The sequence below is a fragment of the Rhinoraja longicauda genome, chromosome 3 (genome assembly GCF_053455715.1).
Source record: "Rhinoraja longicauda isolate Sanriku21f chromosome 3, sRhiLon1.1, whole genome shotgun sequence".
Taxonomy (NCBI): domain Eukaryota; kingdom Metazoa; phylum Chordata; class Chondrichthyes; order Rajiformes; family Arhynchobatidae; genus Rhinoraja; species Rhinoraja longicauda.
The window spans coordinates 45,385,001-45,400,626 of record NC_135955.1 but is presented as its reverse complement, the minus strand read 5'-3'; the positions used below and the strand labels follow the sequence as shown (position 1 = coordinate 45,400,626).

The window sequence follows — 15,626 nt, the reverse complement described above, 5'->3', positions numbered from 1 at the left end:
CAGTTGAAAGTGAAACAGAAATGGAACAGGGAGAACATGCAAACTCCTTAATCAAACAGCACCCATAATCACGATTGAACCTGGGTACCTGGCGCTGTAAGGCAGCAACTCTATCGCTGCACCACCATGTAGCCACTTTTATGTGGGTGAAGGAAGAGAGCGAGAAAAATGAAAGGGTTAGTACAAACAGAATATTAAGGCTTGGAAACTAGATAGGGAAAGAGACATGTACTCTTTATATTGATTGAAAATTAGAAGGGTTCCAGTATAGCTGAGGGTTTTGCAGTATGAATTTGAGCACTGAAGGCTTGATATAGGAGAGTAGCTCTTGAAGTAACTGAAATGATCTCAATATCCTATTTACCTTCCTTAAAAATATATATATATTATACAGTGGCATGAATTTGCCAAATCAAATATTTGAGCCCATCTCTGTATAAGTGCATCACCAAACGAGTACACAGTGCTGGAGTAACTCCACAGGTCAGCATCTCTGGCGAACATGCATAGTGATGTTTCAGCACCAGGCCCTTCTTCAGACCTGCTGAGTAACTCCAGCACTTTGTGTCCTTTTGTGTATTAACCAGCATCTGCAATTCTTTGTTTCTACATAAGTGCATCAGCAGTTAATGTACTTGACATGTACTTGACTCTTCAGGGTTTTTAATCAGTACAACTTAAAATCCTGCATGTGCTTGCATCAAGTTATGAATCCTTGTGAAATCACTTGTTGATAAGGGTTTTATTTTTGTTAGAGATTTTGAGTGACTTCCAACTATACAAATATTTGGTTTGTATCATTTATTTGTGTGACAATTTGCCATTTTGGATTGGAAAGGGTGCAAAAATGATTTACAAGGAATTAAAGGACAGGCTTAATTGGCTGGGTTTTCATTTTCCCTGGAGCATAAGAAGCTAAGGGGTAAACTTAAAAGAGATGTATCAAATCATGAGGGTATGGATATGGTGAATAGCCATATCTTTTCCCCAGGGGAGGGGGAGTCTCAAACTAGAGGCCAGAGGCTTACGATGAGAGAGAATCTAAGAAGAATTTAAAAGGGACCCGAGGAGCCCATTTTGTTTTCCCACACAGAGAATGGTATGTTTATGAAACAAGCTGTCTGGGGAAGTGGTAGAGATGGGCACAGTTATGATATTTAAAAGACACTTAAATGGGTATAAATATAAAAAAGATTGCAGTATCTGGGCCAGGTGCCAGAAATTGGGACTCAGTTGAGCAGGTTTGTTGACATGGACGAGTTGGGCCAAAGGGCCTGTTTCCATGCTGTTTAGCTGTATGACTACATTTTAGTAATTAACGTGATTAGGTACTGATGGACAATAATGCAACAAGTACATCTTTCAAGAAATAGAAGCCTTTGTGCATCATGTTTTACTGAATAGATATTTATAATTCAGGTGTTTCATTGTGCATGTTTGCTTTCTTGCATAATTGACCAAAAAGCTAGTGAATAGTGTCTAGCTGCAGATAGTAGAAAACCTTACACCATAATGTGACAACTAGTGCTCTTGCAGTTAGCATATTACAGCAAGTTAAACATTTTTCATGTTGCACTTCATCTTTAACTTCAGCCTTTTTTTCATACCCTGGCATTTGAAATGTAAAAATCTCAAATCAAAATTAATGGTGTAACAGCTGCCCTCTGACTGAGAAACTTTACACATTTTTTAACAGTAAATATTTGAAACTGTTGACAACCTTAATTTAGTGAAATCGCAATATTCAGTTATACTAATTATACAGAAGTTATTTTGAAATAATCCAAATTAAAAGCATTATTAAAAGCATTCAATGTTCCAAATCTTAATACATTGTCCCGGCTTTAAAAAATTGAAATGCACAAAGGTAATTAGAGCAAACGCTTTGCTGTTCTTGTACCACTTTCCTAGCTTTCAAATGCATTGGAGATTAAATTAGTGTGGGAAGGTGAATGAATACCTTTCTATAATAATATTATTTTATTGCATGGGGAGAGACAGAAGGTTTTACATTTTTATCCAGAAGAGCAGCAACCTTGAATATCAGAATAAAGGAAAACAGTGCAACAATATAAAGCAGTCCTTGTTTGAATTATGTTCTAATCAAAACCATGAAATCTCAGACTATTAAACATATATAACAAAACTTAAAATTAGTAAAAGTCCATTTTTACCTCGGGGTACAGTTGAATTGCATTTATCTCCCACGACAAAGTCAAATTAAAACTCTCAGGATAAATTGTGATTTCTTTGAATGTAACAAAGTAAAACCTCTTGTCATGGGATAACATCTTCCACCTAGTACTCAATAATGTTTTTATTCTTTTGAGATCAAATTGAGTAGTTTATTGTCATACACCAGCGTGCAATTAAATTATTTGTTCACATGAAGGTTATAACGTAAGTATACGTACAGTAATGATAAATCCAAAATTAATACAACAAATAGAAAACAGCAGAATAGTGCAAGATATAGTGGAATCCTAAATGTAAAAATAATATTAAAGTAAAATAATGGAACAATTGAATGAGGTAGATTTATGAATAAGAGTGTGTGGCACACCTCTGAGAATGGGGTGGGAAAGAGGTGATTTTTTTTTTGAGAGTCTGATAGCAGTGGGATGAAGCTGCTCTTAAGTAGATGTCCTGGCATTTAAGTGAATGTCCTGGTATCTTCTTCCTGAAGGTAAAAGAGAGAAAAGGGAATGGCCAGGCTGGTAGGTATCCTTGACATTTCCTCCTGATGCAGTGCACCATAAAGATAGACTGGATGGAAGAAGGTGAGGAGCCTGCATTGGACTAGGCTGTGCGTGCTTTTTTTTGCCATCTTCATTCCTGGGTGTTCAAATTACCAAACCAGTCCATGATGCAACCAGTTAATATGCTCTTTACTGTACCCCTGTAGGTTCAAAAGAGTATTTGTTGACATACAGAATCTCCTCAATCTTCCAAGGAAGTAAAGGCATTGATGGGCTTTCTTTATAATCATAATCATACTTTATTTGCCAAGTATGTTTTGCAACACGAGGAATTTGATTTGCTATACAGTCATACCAATAAAAAGCAACAAAACACACAAAATCCATTTTAACATGAACATCCATCACAGCGACTCCTCCACATTCCTCGCTGTGATGGAAGGTGAAAAAAAAAGTTCAATCTTCATCCCTTTGTTCTCCCGCGGTCGGGGACCTTGAGCCTTCTGTGACGGGACAATCTTGGCTCCCATAGCCAAGTTGGGCCCTCTGCATCTGGGTCATCAAGCTCGCACATCGGGGCGGGGGGATTTTGGCTCCTATGTGCCAGGCAATTGGACCCGGGTCGGGGCTAGTGGAACCACCTGCGACTTTGGAGCTTCCCTGCATCAGCCTCTACCCTAGACTGCGGGGTTGGAGCGTTGATCCCAGGTAAGGGATCGCAGGCTCCGATAGTAAGTCCATGGCCCCGTGGTGGGGCTCAAAGTCAGTCTCGAGCAAGGCCGCCAGCTCCATGATGTTAGGCCACAGAGCGACCGGAGATACGATCCGGAAAATAATCACATCTCCGGCAAGGTAAGAGATTGAAAAATAAAAGTTGCCCCTGACCCCCTCCCCACATAAAACAAACCAGAGAACATTTACACAAACTTTTTAAAACACACTAAAAAACCCCAACAAAGACGAAAAGACAGACAGACCGTTGGCAAGACTGCCATCGCTGACGGCGCCACCAGAAGGACTGCTTCAATGTGCTGGGTCTAGGACAAATCTTCAGAGATATGCACGCCCAGGAATTTGAGGTTTTTGACTCTCCACCACCGTCCCATCGATGACAGATTTGTGGATCCTCGTCCTTCCAAAATCCACAATCAGTTCCTTGTTCTTACTGAGGTTAAGAGCAAGGTTGTTGTTCTGGCCCCATTTGATCAGTCGATCAAACTCCCTCCTATTCTCCAACTCATCCCCATCTGTAATTTGAATCTCCCTCCTATACTCCAACATCCCCATCTGTAATTCGTTCAACAGCGCTGGTGTTGTCAGCGAACTTGAAGATGGAGTTGGAACTGTGTCCGGCTACTCAGTCGTGAGTATAGAGCAGGGGGCTGAGCACGCAGGTTTGCAGTGCTCCTTTACTGATGGTTATCAAGGAGAAGGTGTTGCTGCCAACTCAAAGGTTATGGTCTGCAGAGGGATGCGCAGAGGCCCAGTTCCGTGAGGTTGGTAACCAACTTGGAGGGGATGACGGTGTTAAAAGCCGAGCTGTAATCTATGAGCAACAGCCTGACCTATGAGTTTGTATTGTCGAAGTGGTTCAGTGCGGAGTGGAGAGCCAATGAGATTTAATCCTTTGTTGACATGTTGTGGTGGTGCTCAAATGGTAACGGGTTCTTGTTAAGGTAGTAGTTGATATGCGTCATAAGCAACCTCTCAAAGCACTTCATCACTGCGGACGTTAGTGCCACCGGTTGAAAATCATTGAGGCACGTCACCTTATTCTTCTTCGGCACCTAGAATTGGACCTCAGTAAAGAGAGGTTGAAAATGTCCACAAAAACTCCATCCAGTTGGTCTGTACGGGTATTAAGAACAAGATCAGGTCCAGACGCTTTTCGATGGTTCACCCTCCTGAAGTTCACCCTCTGACATTGGCTTCTGTGGCTGAGATTGTTATACCTTCGTGGGCAAAGGGGGCCCCGGGAAGGCGCAACAATGTTCTCCCTATCAAAGCATGTGTAGAACATCTTGAGCTTGTGTGGGAGTGATGCTTCGCTGTCGCTTGAGCTGCCAAGATTTCACCTTGTAGAAGGTGATGGCCTGTAAACCCTGCCATAGCTGCCAAACATCTGCCTTGTTCAGTTTGGAGTGAAATTCCCTTCTAGCCTCTTTGATAGCCAAATCAAAGTCATAGCGCCACGTCGCTAGACATGAACGAAAGGAGCCAGGTTGGGTTGCTGGTTATATGAATGCCTAGCAACTTGAAGCTGTTGACCATCTCTACAGCAGCCAATGTTGATGAGGACAGGATTGCATTCACCCCCTTGCTTCTTTAAGTCAAAAACAAAATGTGTTGTAATATCTCATGACAGCCCTTAAAGAGAAACAGGGGTGTTATTTACTAATTGGTGACACAATCTCACATTGCAGATGGATTTGATCCAACATTCCGCAGGGAACTGTGCTAGCTCCATTCTTGTTCACCCTGTACACTGCGGACTTCAGGCACAGCTCTGCAGACTCCTATCTACAGAAGTTTTCTGACGACTCTGCCATCGTCGGCCTCATCACGGGCGACGAGGACAGGGTGTACAGAGAACTGATCAAGGAGTTTGTGGACTAGTGCCAGCGGAACCGCCTCCGGATCAATGCGGGGAAAACCAGGGAGATGGTGGTAGATTTCCGCCGTCGCAGCCAGGTCCCCCCGACACCGGTGAGCATCCAGGGAATGGACATCGAGTGGGTGGATTATTATTAGTACCTGGGTGTCAACCTCAACAATAAACTGGACTGGACTGAAAACACCGATGCGCTATAAAGGGCCAGAGCAGACTTTATCTGTTAAGGAGTCTCGGGTCCTTTGGAGTGCAGGGGGCACTCCGAAGGACCTTCTACAACACGGTTGCATCGGCCATTTTCTATGGAGTGGTCTGCTGGAGCAGCAGCATCTCAGCGGGGGAAGGGAAGAGACTCGACAAGCTGGTCAGGAAGGCCAGCTCTGTCCTGGGTTGCCCCTCAAAGTGCAGGTGGTGGGAGAGAGGAGGATGATGGCAAAGCTAACATGGCTGCTGGACAACGACTCCCACCCCATGCAGGACACCGTCACTGCACTGAGTAGCTCCTTCAGTGACAGACTCCTTCACCCCAAGTGCATAAAGGAGAGATATAGGAGGTCCTTCCTTCCCGCTGCTGTGAGACTTCACAACCAGCACTGCTTCCAGCAGACGAGTCAACAATAAGACTAAGAACACACGAAAAAAACTGATGACAATTTACGTGTCTTTTATTTATAATGAATGATCTCTTGCTATCCACTTTGCTGCTGTAACACTGTAAATTTCCCCATTGTGGGACGAAAAGGAATATATTATTATATTATTAAAGAATGTGCCTCCAAATACTTGCTCAGACACCATTCTGAGCACAGTGCACTATTAGGGTGGAAGTAGAAGAATGATTTCAGCATGTCGATGATTCAAACTCTTCCTGGAAAGCAATTGAGGAGCTTTGATTTTAAAGACAAGTCTGTAATAAGGATTATTTTATATCATCTGAGCAGATACCATTTTTTGAATTTGAGGGAAGGTTATTGAAATTATGTTCTAGTTAAAGGGAACGTGGCATCATGAAGCTCCATCCAGTGCTCCAAATCACTTGCAAACCATATTAATGTTAACAATTTCAGAAACATTCACCGTTAAATGTATTCAAACTTCTAATTTGTTCACATTGAAATTGGAAGTTTCATGAAATGTATAACATTGTTAGTTTATGTGAAGTAAATAGTACTATATCCTATGGTTTAGTAAATGATTTTAATTTGATTATAGTAATCTTCAGAACTAGTTATTACTCATTTATGGCTTGGTTGTTTTCATGATTCGTGTCATCTTGTCATCTTAATTTAGTTGGGTAGCATGCAAACAAAAGCTTTGCATTTCATGTTGGTACACATGACAACAATAACCAACACCAGTACCAATGTGGCTGGTTAGAAATGTTTCAATATTGAAATAGAGATTTATGGCAATAGAATGTTCTTGTTTCAGTTTTGGCATGTTTTGTATTTCATTTAATGGATTAGCATAGAGTCAGTAAATAATATGGATTTGTCCTTTCTGAACCAGGTGGAGCTTCTGGAGATGAAAGTGATGCCCTTAGCATAAATGCTGAAGCATACGATAGTGACATAGAGCAAAACTGCAATGAACAAGAAGAAAGTAGAGATGTGTTACTGCACAGATGTGCACCTACGCCTGTTGGTGTGGAAGATGAGATTCAAAAGGACATTGAAAAGAGTGTAAATGAGATTCTTGGTTTGTCAGGGTCTACTACAGGGAAAGATCAATCGGCTGCTGCTCTCAATGCTGACAGTGATGGTCTTCAACCTTCTGCACAGCAACTGGAACTGCTTGAATTGGAAATGCGAGCCAGAGCGATCAAGGCTCTTATGAGAGCTGGAGATATCAAAACACAGACTTAACCGCTACAACAAACTGAGTTGTGACACTTAAGGGAAGGTTAAACTGTCATAAGCTAACACTACAGGCCAAACAGAAGATCTGCTTTGTTATCACTCTTGCCTTTGTTCTTCCTCCTACAGAATTAAAACTGTATTTTTGTGCTAGAATCTTCTGTTGATATCTTTCTTAAATCTACTATTGAGTTCCCTTTGTTACTGATATTTGCTGTTGGAAATACTTAGTAAAAGAAATGTGATGAAAGCAGGTAAATATATTTGAATGTGCAATCTGTACTCGTCAAAATAGTACCTGATACGTCATTGCACCCTGGATGGCCTGGCCGTGACATGGTAAGTGACCTCGTCGTTTCAGTCAAATGTTTACAGAATACAACTGGTTAGATGTGGCATTGTTGTAAAGATTCTACTAACAAAGCCTGCTCATTTTGCCCTCTGAGCAGTTTAACTAGTTAACTGAGGAGTCAGCACTTTGAAGTAAAAGAAAGGAAAAATGTTCACTGGTTGAGAGAATTATGTCTCAATGTATTTTCTACCTTGTAATGCTAAGCACTATTACTAAATTCACTGATTTTTAAATAACATTTGTTAATACAAATCTGACCCATCATTGTGGTGACAGCCTATTGGGCATAAGTTTATTTTAAAACATAAGTTCAAAGTAGGCTAATACTGGAGCAAAAAAAAAATCTGAATTGTACATATTGCCAGATATTTGAATAGGTTTATCATTGAAAAAAAAATCAGGCACATCTATTAAACAAGGAAATTACCTGAATGCAGAATATTTTATTATATGGATAAAGAAATGTTGGTGGCTGCCATTTTTTTGCTGTTAAGTTTAGCTAATATTCTAAAAACAATTTAAGATAAAGACCACGATTTATTTACCCGTTTCAAGTTTGCTTCAAAATGTGAAGTCACTGCATACAGACCTTCTGGTGACTAGTCTGCATAGTTGAAAATGGATGTTCTTCAGCATTTGAGCATATGATAATCTGAAAACCTGAACTATATTTAAAAATAACATCCATTTTAATTAGAACAAAAGAAAATTACCATGGATTATTTTGTTGAAAACAGTTTTCCAAATGTGCTCTTGAAAACAAAATTGCAATCATTTCATCAAACTGGTTTAACCAAAAGCATGTTATTTGTATGAGGTAACAAAGATTACATTATTTTAATGTCCTGTCTGGCAGTTGTTTGGATTACCTCTTTTGCAGATTGTTCACTTAAAAACTTAATTGTTTTTAATTTGAGCGAACGAGCAATTTCATACTTTGTAGATTGCATCTGCAGAAATGTTCCTTTGAGGAGAATAAATCAGAATCTTCTCATGAAAGTAACAAAAAGTATATGTGAATTGAACAAAGATTATTCCGCGTACTGCTAGAAAGCATCATGCCATTTTCCACTGTAAAACTGAGATCAATGACATTATCTTTGACATCACCCCTGTCTTGATTTAAATGCAATTAAACCTCAATGTGGTATGAACATTTTGTGATGTTTCTACACTTTGTGTTGTGTTGGCTTGAATTGTATACCACATGGTGAGTTTGCAGTTATATTTCAAGTAGATGTTGACTGAAGTACTTCCATTAAACGATATTTTTCGCAAGATCAACAGTTTTATTCTCTTGCAAAGATCTTGGTGAAATAAGGGGGTTTGGGAACTACTCAAAAGGATTTGAATTAAAGACCTCGGCAAAAAAAAAAAATTACATTGGATGCTTGAGATAACAATTCAAAATAGAGTTGAATTATTTCATACTTCAACCTATCTTTGAACCATCCTTTATTATTGCTCTACCTATTTTCAAAGTGTGCCCACATAGTGGTGTGGAAAGTCTCTTTCTAGTTTGTTCTTATGTGGGGCATTGGATATTGGAGATGACTTATCCCATGACTACAGGCGAGAACCTACAGCCATATGTAAAATATAAAGACGGGTATAAAGTTGTTCCTAGCCTTAGAAAAGTAATTTGAATTAATGCCATCCATATCCCCATGGTTTTTTTTCAATCTAAAGAAAATTATTTTTGTGTAGTTACTTCACTTTGGCTCATTTTACACAACCTCAATTTACAATTGTTTTCAGCCATTGATTCTTTTACTTTATCCCTTTACTTTTTATGGACAACTTGTGTTTTATATTTATTTTCCAGGATTTTGGCATCAATTATAAGGCCAGTTGTTGCTGCCCATCCCTAATTGCCCTTGAAAAGATGGTGGCGAGACATTTTCTTGAACCACTGTCTTTCTGTTGAAAATACTCACTTTCACAATGCTTTTAGCTTCAAATTCCAAAATTTATTTGTAAGACCAGCAACATGTTTTCAAGATAGGCTAGTGTGTACTTAGGGTGGAATCTGTCAGAGGTAATGTTCTCTAGCACCCGGTGTACTTGTACTCCTGTGGTGGAGATCATGAGAGATACTGCCCATTGTGCACTGGTAATGGCAAAAATGAATGTGTATGAAAGTGGACAGGCAAGACTAAGGAGGAAAATTGTAGGTGATGTTGTTCTAACAGTGGAGTAAGGGAAAGTAAAGAAAATTCCACTTCTTTGTCATCCTTTTTGTGAACGTAACATTTAGGAATGCAAGTGAAGTAAGAGGGCATATAGCCCTTCAAGCCTACTTCAGTTCCATAAATTTAGTCAATTCTGCATGTCAATTTCCTGACTGATTCCCACATTTTTTAGTCTGTTAGTCTCAAACTTAAATTCACCCGATAACTGAGCAGTCACGATCCACTAGGCTGCAGTATTCCAAAAGATGTTCAGATGAGAAATTTCTTTACGAGCCTGAAACTGTGAACCCTTATTTTGAAACAATCCCTTAGATCCAAAGCCTAAACCTTCTTTAAAGAGGTCCATGGAACTCATTTCTCCAATAACAATCTGTCAGGAATTAATCCAATACATCCATAATGCACAGCTATCAATGCTGGTATTTTTTGGAGTTCAAAACATGACAGGGTACACCAGGTGAGACCTTATCCATATTTAAAAATTGTTAAAGTACTCAGCAGTTCAGTTAGCATATGTATAAATAGAAGCAGAGATTCTGGTATAGTGAAATTGCGAATGGACCCCAAGAAAGGGAGTTTGTGAAGTGCCTCTGAGATGGATTCTTAGAGCAGCTTGTACTGGAGCCTACCAGGGAGAAGGCAATTCTGGATTTAGTGTTGTGCAATGAACCGGATTTGATAAGGGAACTCGGTAAATAAGCCATTAGGAGGTAGTGATCATAATATGATAAATTTTAATCTACAATTTGAGAGGGAGAAGGGAAAATTGGAAGTGTCAGTATTGCAGTTGAGCAAGGGGGACGATGGAGGCATGAGAGAGGAGTTGGCCCGAGTTGACTGGAAAGAGACCCTAGCAGGGAAGACGGTGGAACAACAATGGCAGGTATTTCTGGGAATAATACAGAAGGTGCATGAATAGTTCATTTCAAAGAGGAAGAAAGATTCCAAGGGGAGTAAGAGGTGACCGTCAAGGTAAGTCAAGGACAGTATAAAAATAAAAGAGAAGTATAACATAGCAAAGATGAGCAGGAAGCCAGAGGTATTGGGACTCTTTTAAAGAGCAACAGAAGATAACTAAAAAGGCAATATGAGGTACGAAGGTAAGCTAGCCAAGAATATAAAGGAGGATAGTAAAAGCTTTCGGTATGTGAAGAGGAAAAAAATAGTTAAGACAAATGTGGGAAGCCTTTGATAAGGTCCCACATAGGAGATTATCCACTTTGGTGGTAAGAACAGGAAGGCAGATTATTATCTGAATGGTGTCAAGTTAGGAAAAGGGGAAGTACAAAGAGACCTGGGTGTCCTTGTTCACCAGTCACTGAAAGTAAGCATGCAGGTACAGCAAGGCAGTGAAGAAAGCTAATGGAATGTTGGCCTTCGTGGCAAGAGGAGTTCTGCAGTTGTACAGGGCCCTAGTGAGACCACACCTGGAGTACTGTGCAGTTTTGGTCTCCAAACTTGCAGAAGGACATTCTTGCTATTGAGGGAGTGCAGCGTAGGTTCACTAGGTTAATTCCCGGAATGGCGGGACTGTCGTATGTTGAAAGACTGGAGCGACTGGGTTTGTACACTGGAATTTAGACGGATGGGAGGGGATCTTATTGAAACATGTAAGATTATTAAGGGATTGGACACGCTAGAGGCAGGAAACATGTTCCCGATGTTGGGGGAGTCCAGAACCAGGGGCCACAGTTTAAGAATAAGGGGTAGGCCATTTAGAACAGAGATGAGGAAAAACTTTTTCACTCTGTTGTAGATCTGTGGAATTCTCTGCCTCAGAAGGCAGTGGAGGCCAATTCTATGGATGCTTTCAAGAGAGAGTTAGATAGAGCTCTTAATGATAGCGGAGTCAGGGAGTATGGGGCAGGAACGGGGTACTGATTGTGAATGATCAGCCATGATCACATTGAATGGCGGTGGTGGCTCAAAGGGCCAAATGACCTACTCCTGCACCTATTGTCTATTGAAAGACAGAATTCCAGAAATTGACAATAGTTTCACTGCATGGCATAATGTTCTACAGTTTGCTCGAACACGGTCAGAAGAAAACAAGAATTAGAAAAGGACGTGTGCTTGGAACGAAGTGTATAATTCCCTGGAAAAGTGGTTTTATTCATTGTGCATTTTATTTTCTGATTTGATGCCTGGGAATACTTATGCTTTATTTTGCATCTTGGTGACAGCATTGTTCAGTTTGGAACTGAACAATTTTGCATGGAACCGTCCTTGGGCCCACCTTGTCCATGTCAACCATCTGTTCACATTCATTCTATGTTATCCCACTTTCACATCCACTTTTTACACACCAAGGGGTATTTACAGAGGCCAATTAACCTACAAACCTGCACATCTTTACGCTGTTGTTCGGAAATTAGCATCCAGGGAATAGCGACGTGGTCAGAGAGAGAGAGAACATTCAAACTCCACACAGACAGCACCCAAGGTCAGGGTCTTGCACAGCCTGGGTCTCTGCTGCCGTGAAGAAGCAGCTCTATCAAATGTGCCTCAGAGATTCCACGCATCTGATATCTGATAAGAATCAGGGTCAACAATTTCTCCCTCAATATCAGCATGACAAAGGAGATTGTAATTGACTTGAGGAAGCAAAGCGATATACATTAAGGGTGCCGAAGTAGAGATGGTTGAAAGCTTCAAGTTCTTAGGAGTACATAGTCAGCAGTTAGTCCTGGATCAGCCACAATGAAGCAATGGCCAAGAAAGCACTCTAATGCCTCTGCTTCCTTCGAAGGATTAGGAAAGTTGGCATGTCCTCAACAACCCTAACCAACTTCTCCAGATGCACCATAGAAAGCATTTTATTGGGATGCATCACTGCATGGTTTGGAAACAGCCCAATCCAAAACCACAAGAATTGAGAGGTGTAGACATAGCCCAGACATCACCTAAACCAACCTCCCTTCTATTGACTCCATCGTCATGCTGCCTCAGCAAGGCCACCAGCATAATTGACCAGTCTCACCCCAGTCACTGTCTCCTCTCCCATTAGGCAAGTGGTACAGAAGTTTGAAAACACCTCCAGATTCAAGGATGGTTGCCATCTGTTATCAGGCAACTGAACAGTCCTCAGCAGCTAGAGCAATCCTGCCCTTCTATGTACTTCTATGGAGACCTTTGAACTATCTGTAATCAGACTTTATCTTTCACTGAATGTTACATCCTTTATCCTGTATCTGTACACTGCACAGCTTGATTGTATTCATGTATAGCCTTTTTGCTGACTGGATAGCATGCAACAAAAAGCTTTTCATTGTACTTTGGCACACATGACAATAATAAACTAAACTAACAGGAAGGAAACATTCCATTTCATAGACTTTCAGTGGTTTAGTTTTGAGATACAGCATGGAAACAGGCCCTTTGGCCCTCGAGTCCGCACCGACCAGCACATTAACACTACCCTACACACTCTAGGGACAATTTACACTTATACCTAGCCAATTAGCCTACAAACCTGTAAGTCTTGAGTGTGGTAGGAAACCGAAGATCGGAGAAAACCCATGCGGTCACGGGGAGAACGTACAAACTCCATACTAAGAGCACCCGTGGTCAGGCAGCAACTTTACTGCTGTGTCACCCTTGGGTATATATTTTTGGTATAAGAGGATGAAAATCAATGATGTTGCTTTGCCATTGATTATTCATGTGATATTAACACAGCTAAGGCTCCAACATCACCTTTAAGACTAAAAATGACACTTTAGTCTCACTATTTAATACTTGTTATCCAATCACGTGTACTTGTTATTTTGTAAAACAACCTTTTTGAATAGTATGTTATTGGATACCTTCTAGTTTTTTCTTTATCTATCCTGCTAACTTTCTACCAATTTTCTTAAGTGGAATTCCACTGTTTCCAGACCAGTGATCTCGGGATAAGTGCTGTGAACTTAACTAATTTCTCATTCTCTTCTAAAATGAATGAATATTTGCTATTTTCCAATCTATTTAGATCATTCCAGAATATAGGCATCTTAGATTACTGCTAATGCTGTCGTTGCAGCCAGCTCTTTCAAAACCGTAGGATGTAGTTGATTTGCTTCAGGGAATTCATCAGCTTAAGTACTGAAGAAATTAAAAGGACTGAGATTCCTCACGCTGGTGTTTTACTTCTCCACTCCAGGCCCCACAACTATTTTAAGTACATTAAATATTCTATTACAGTAACCCTTTTGAATGTCTCTCTTTGATACTATCTTATTCTTCATTATAATTAGTTTTGCCAACAAGGGATCTAGTTTTAACTTTGTCTTTTTCTTATATTATGTATTATAAAAAGCATGAGCAAAGTAATTCCACAGTTTGATTTTTCACTGCTATTTTCTCCTCATGGTTTGGGAGGTTTATGAAATAGGTACTTTAGTCTTTAGAATTGTAAATGTCTAATCTAATCATGTGTCCCCTTTAGTTAGCTGTGGATGGATCATTTCTCATGGTTTTTATTTCCACATGTAATTAGTGACAAAACCACACAGACAGTTTTGAGCTGGAGTGTGTCACTTTGAAATTCAGTGCAAACGTCTCTCAACGTTCTCACTTCTGATCGTTTGTGTTTAGTTCCAATTTTACAGTTGCAACCAGATTCAGAACTTAAATGATTTGACCATTTATTTTTGTAGCTGTGCAAAATTGCCCTAATATTATACCATTCCAATCTCTATTTTATACAAAGTTAGAACTCCAACGTGGGAGGTAATCAGAAATCATAATCATAAATAACTGAGGGAGTGGGAGGAAATAAAGACAGTCACACTGAAGTGAATATCATAAATCCAATAAAACAAAATAGAAATATGGAAATTGAATAATGCAGCCAAAGTAAAAATTGATTTTTGAGGAACAGAGAAAAAAAGAAATGACATCTTATGTTTAACAAAGTTATAGTTGCAATGTAGATAACTTTCTCAGGATATAAAAATCAAATATTAGAGGGCATATTTTTAAGTTGAGAGGGGCAAAGTTTAAAGGAGATGCGAGGGACAAGTTTTATTTAAAAAACAGTGGCTAGTGGCTGGATTGCATGGCCAAGAGTGGTGGTTGAGGCAGACATGATAATGGCATTTAAGAGACTTTTGCATATTAATATGTAGGAAATGGAATGATATGAATTATATGAAGACAGATAAAAGTTGGTCTTGGCATCATATTCAGCAGACATTGTGGGGGAAGGGCCTGTTATTTATATATTTATATTCACCAAGGACATTAATTAAACATTCCATTTCAGCAATGAGGAAAGATTGAATAGGCTAGGTTTGTATTCCTTAGAATGAAGGTAGCTGTGGGGGAGAGGGGAGCCTCTGAGATACAAAGTTATGAGGAACATAGATAAGGTTGATGGTAGGAAACTTTTCCACTCTGCAGACGCGTCTAAGTGTGAGAGAATAGGGTTAAATGGCAGTTGAAGGAGAACCTTTTCCACCCAGAGGGCGACTGGAATCTGGTTGAATGGTCATAGAAGGTGCTCTCACAAAATGGTATTATATTGAATGGCGGCGCTGCCCTAGCAGCTGCGGCTTACCTGCGGTCCGTTTGTCTTTGTGTTTTGTTGGTCTTAATTGTCGATGTGATGTCGTGTTTTTGTGTTTGTGTACTATGTGTGTGTGTGGGGGGGGGAGGGGGGAACTGTAAAATTGTAAATTTGTCCCTTCCGAACGGAGACCCGACTTTTGTTTTCTGGGTCGGGTCTCCGTTCCTGCTGCGGCCCAACCATCGGCCCAACTCCTGGAGCTGGCGGCCTCCAGGGCTCTGGTTCGCAGAGCCCACGGACCGGACTTACCACCAGCGGAGCCGACCGGACTCACCATCAGCGGAGCCGGCCGTCTTCGGAGACTGCGACTCGCCTTAGGCTCGGGCCGCGTGGATGCCGACATCGGGAGCTCCGGCAGCGGCAGCGTG

The 15,626-nt window shown here is 40.4% G+C and overlaps 1 protein-coding gene across 6 annotated transcripts in view; it reads left to right on the top strand.

The window, feature by feature from the left end:
* The window catches only part of caap1 (caspase activity and apoptosis inhibitor 1), a 44,012-nt gene extending 35,250 nt beyond the window's left edge, over positions 1–8,762 (top strand). For all 6 annotated transcript variants that reach the window (XM_078396059.1, XM_078396056.1, XM_078396054.1 and 3 more), the window contains one exon: positions 6,820–8,762. In XM_078396059.1, coding sequence (XP_078252185.1) covers positions 6,820–7,175 — 356 coding nt within the window. In that variant the 3' untranslated portion in view covers positions 7,176–8,762. The remainder of the gene's footprint in view (positions 1–6,819) is intronic.
* Positions 8,763–15,626: the final 6,864 nt, after the last annotated feature.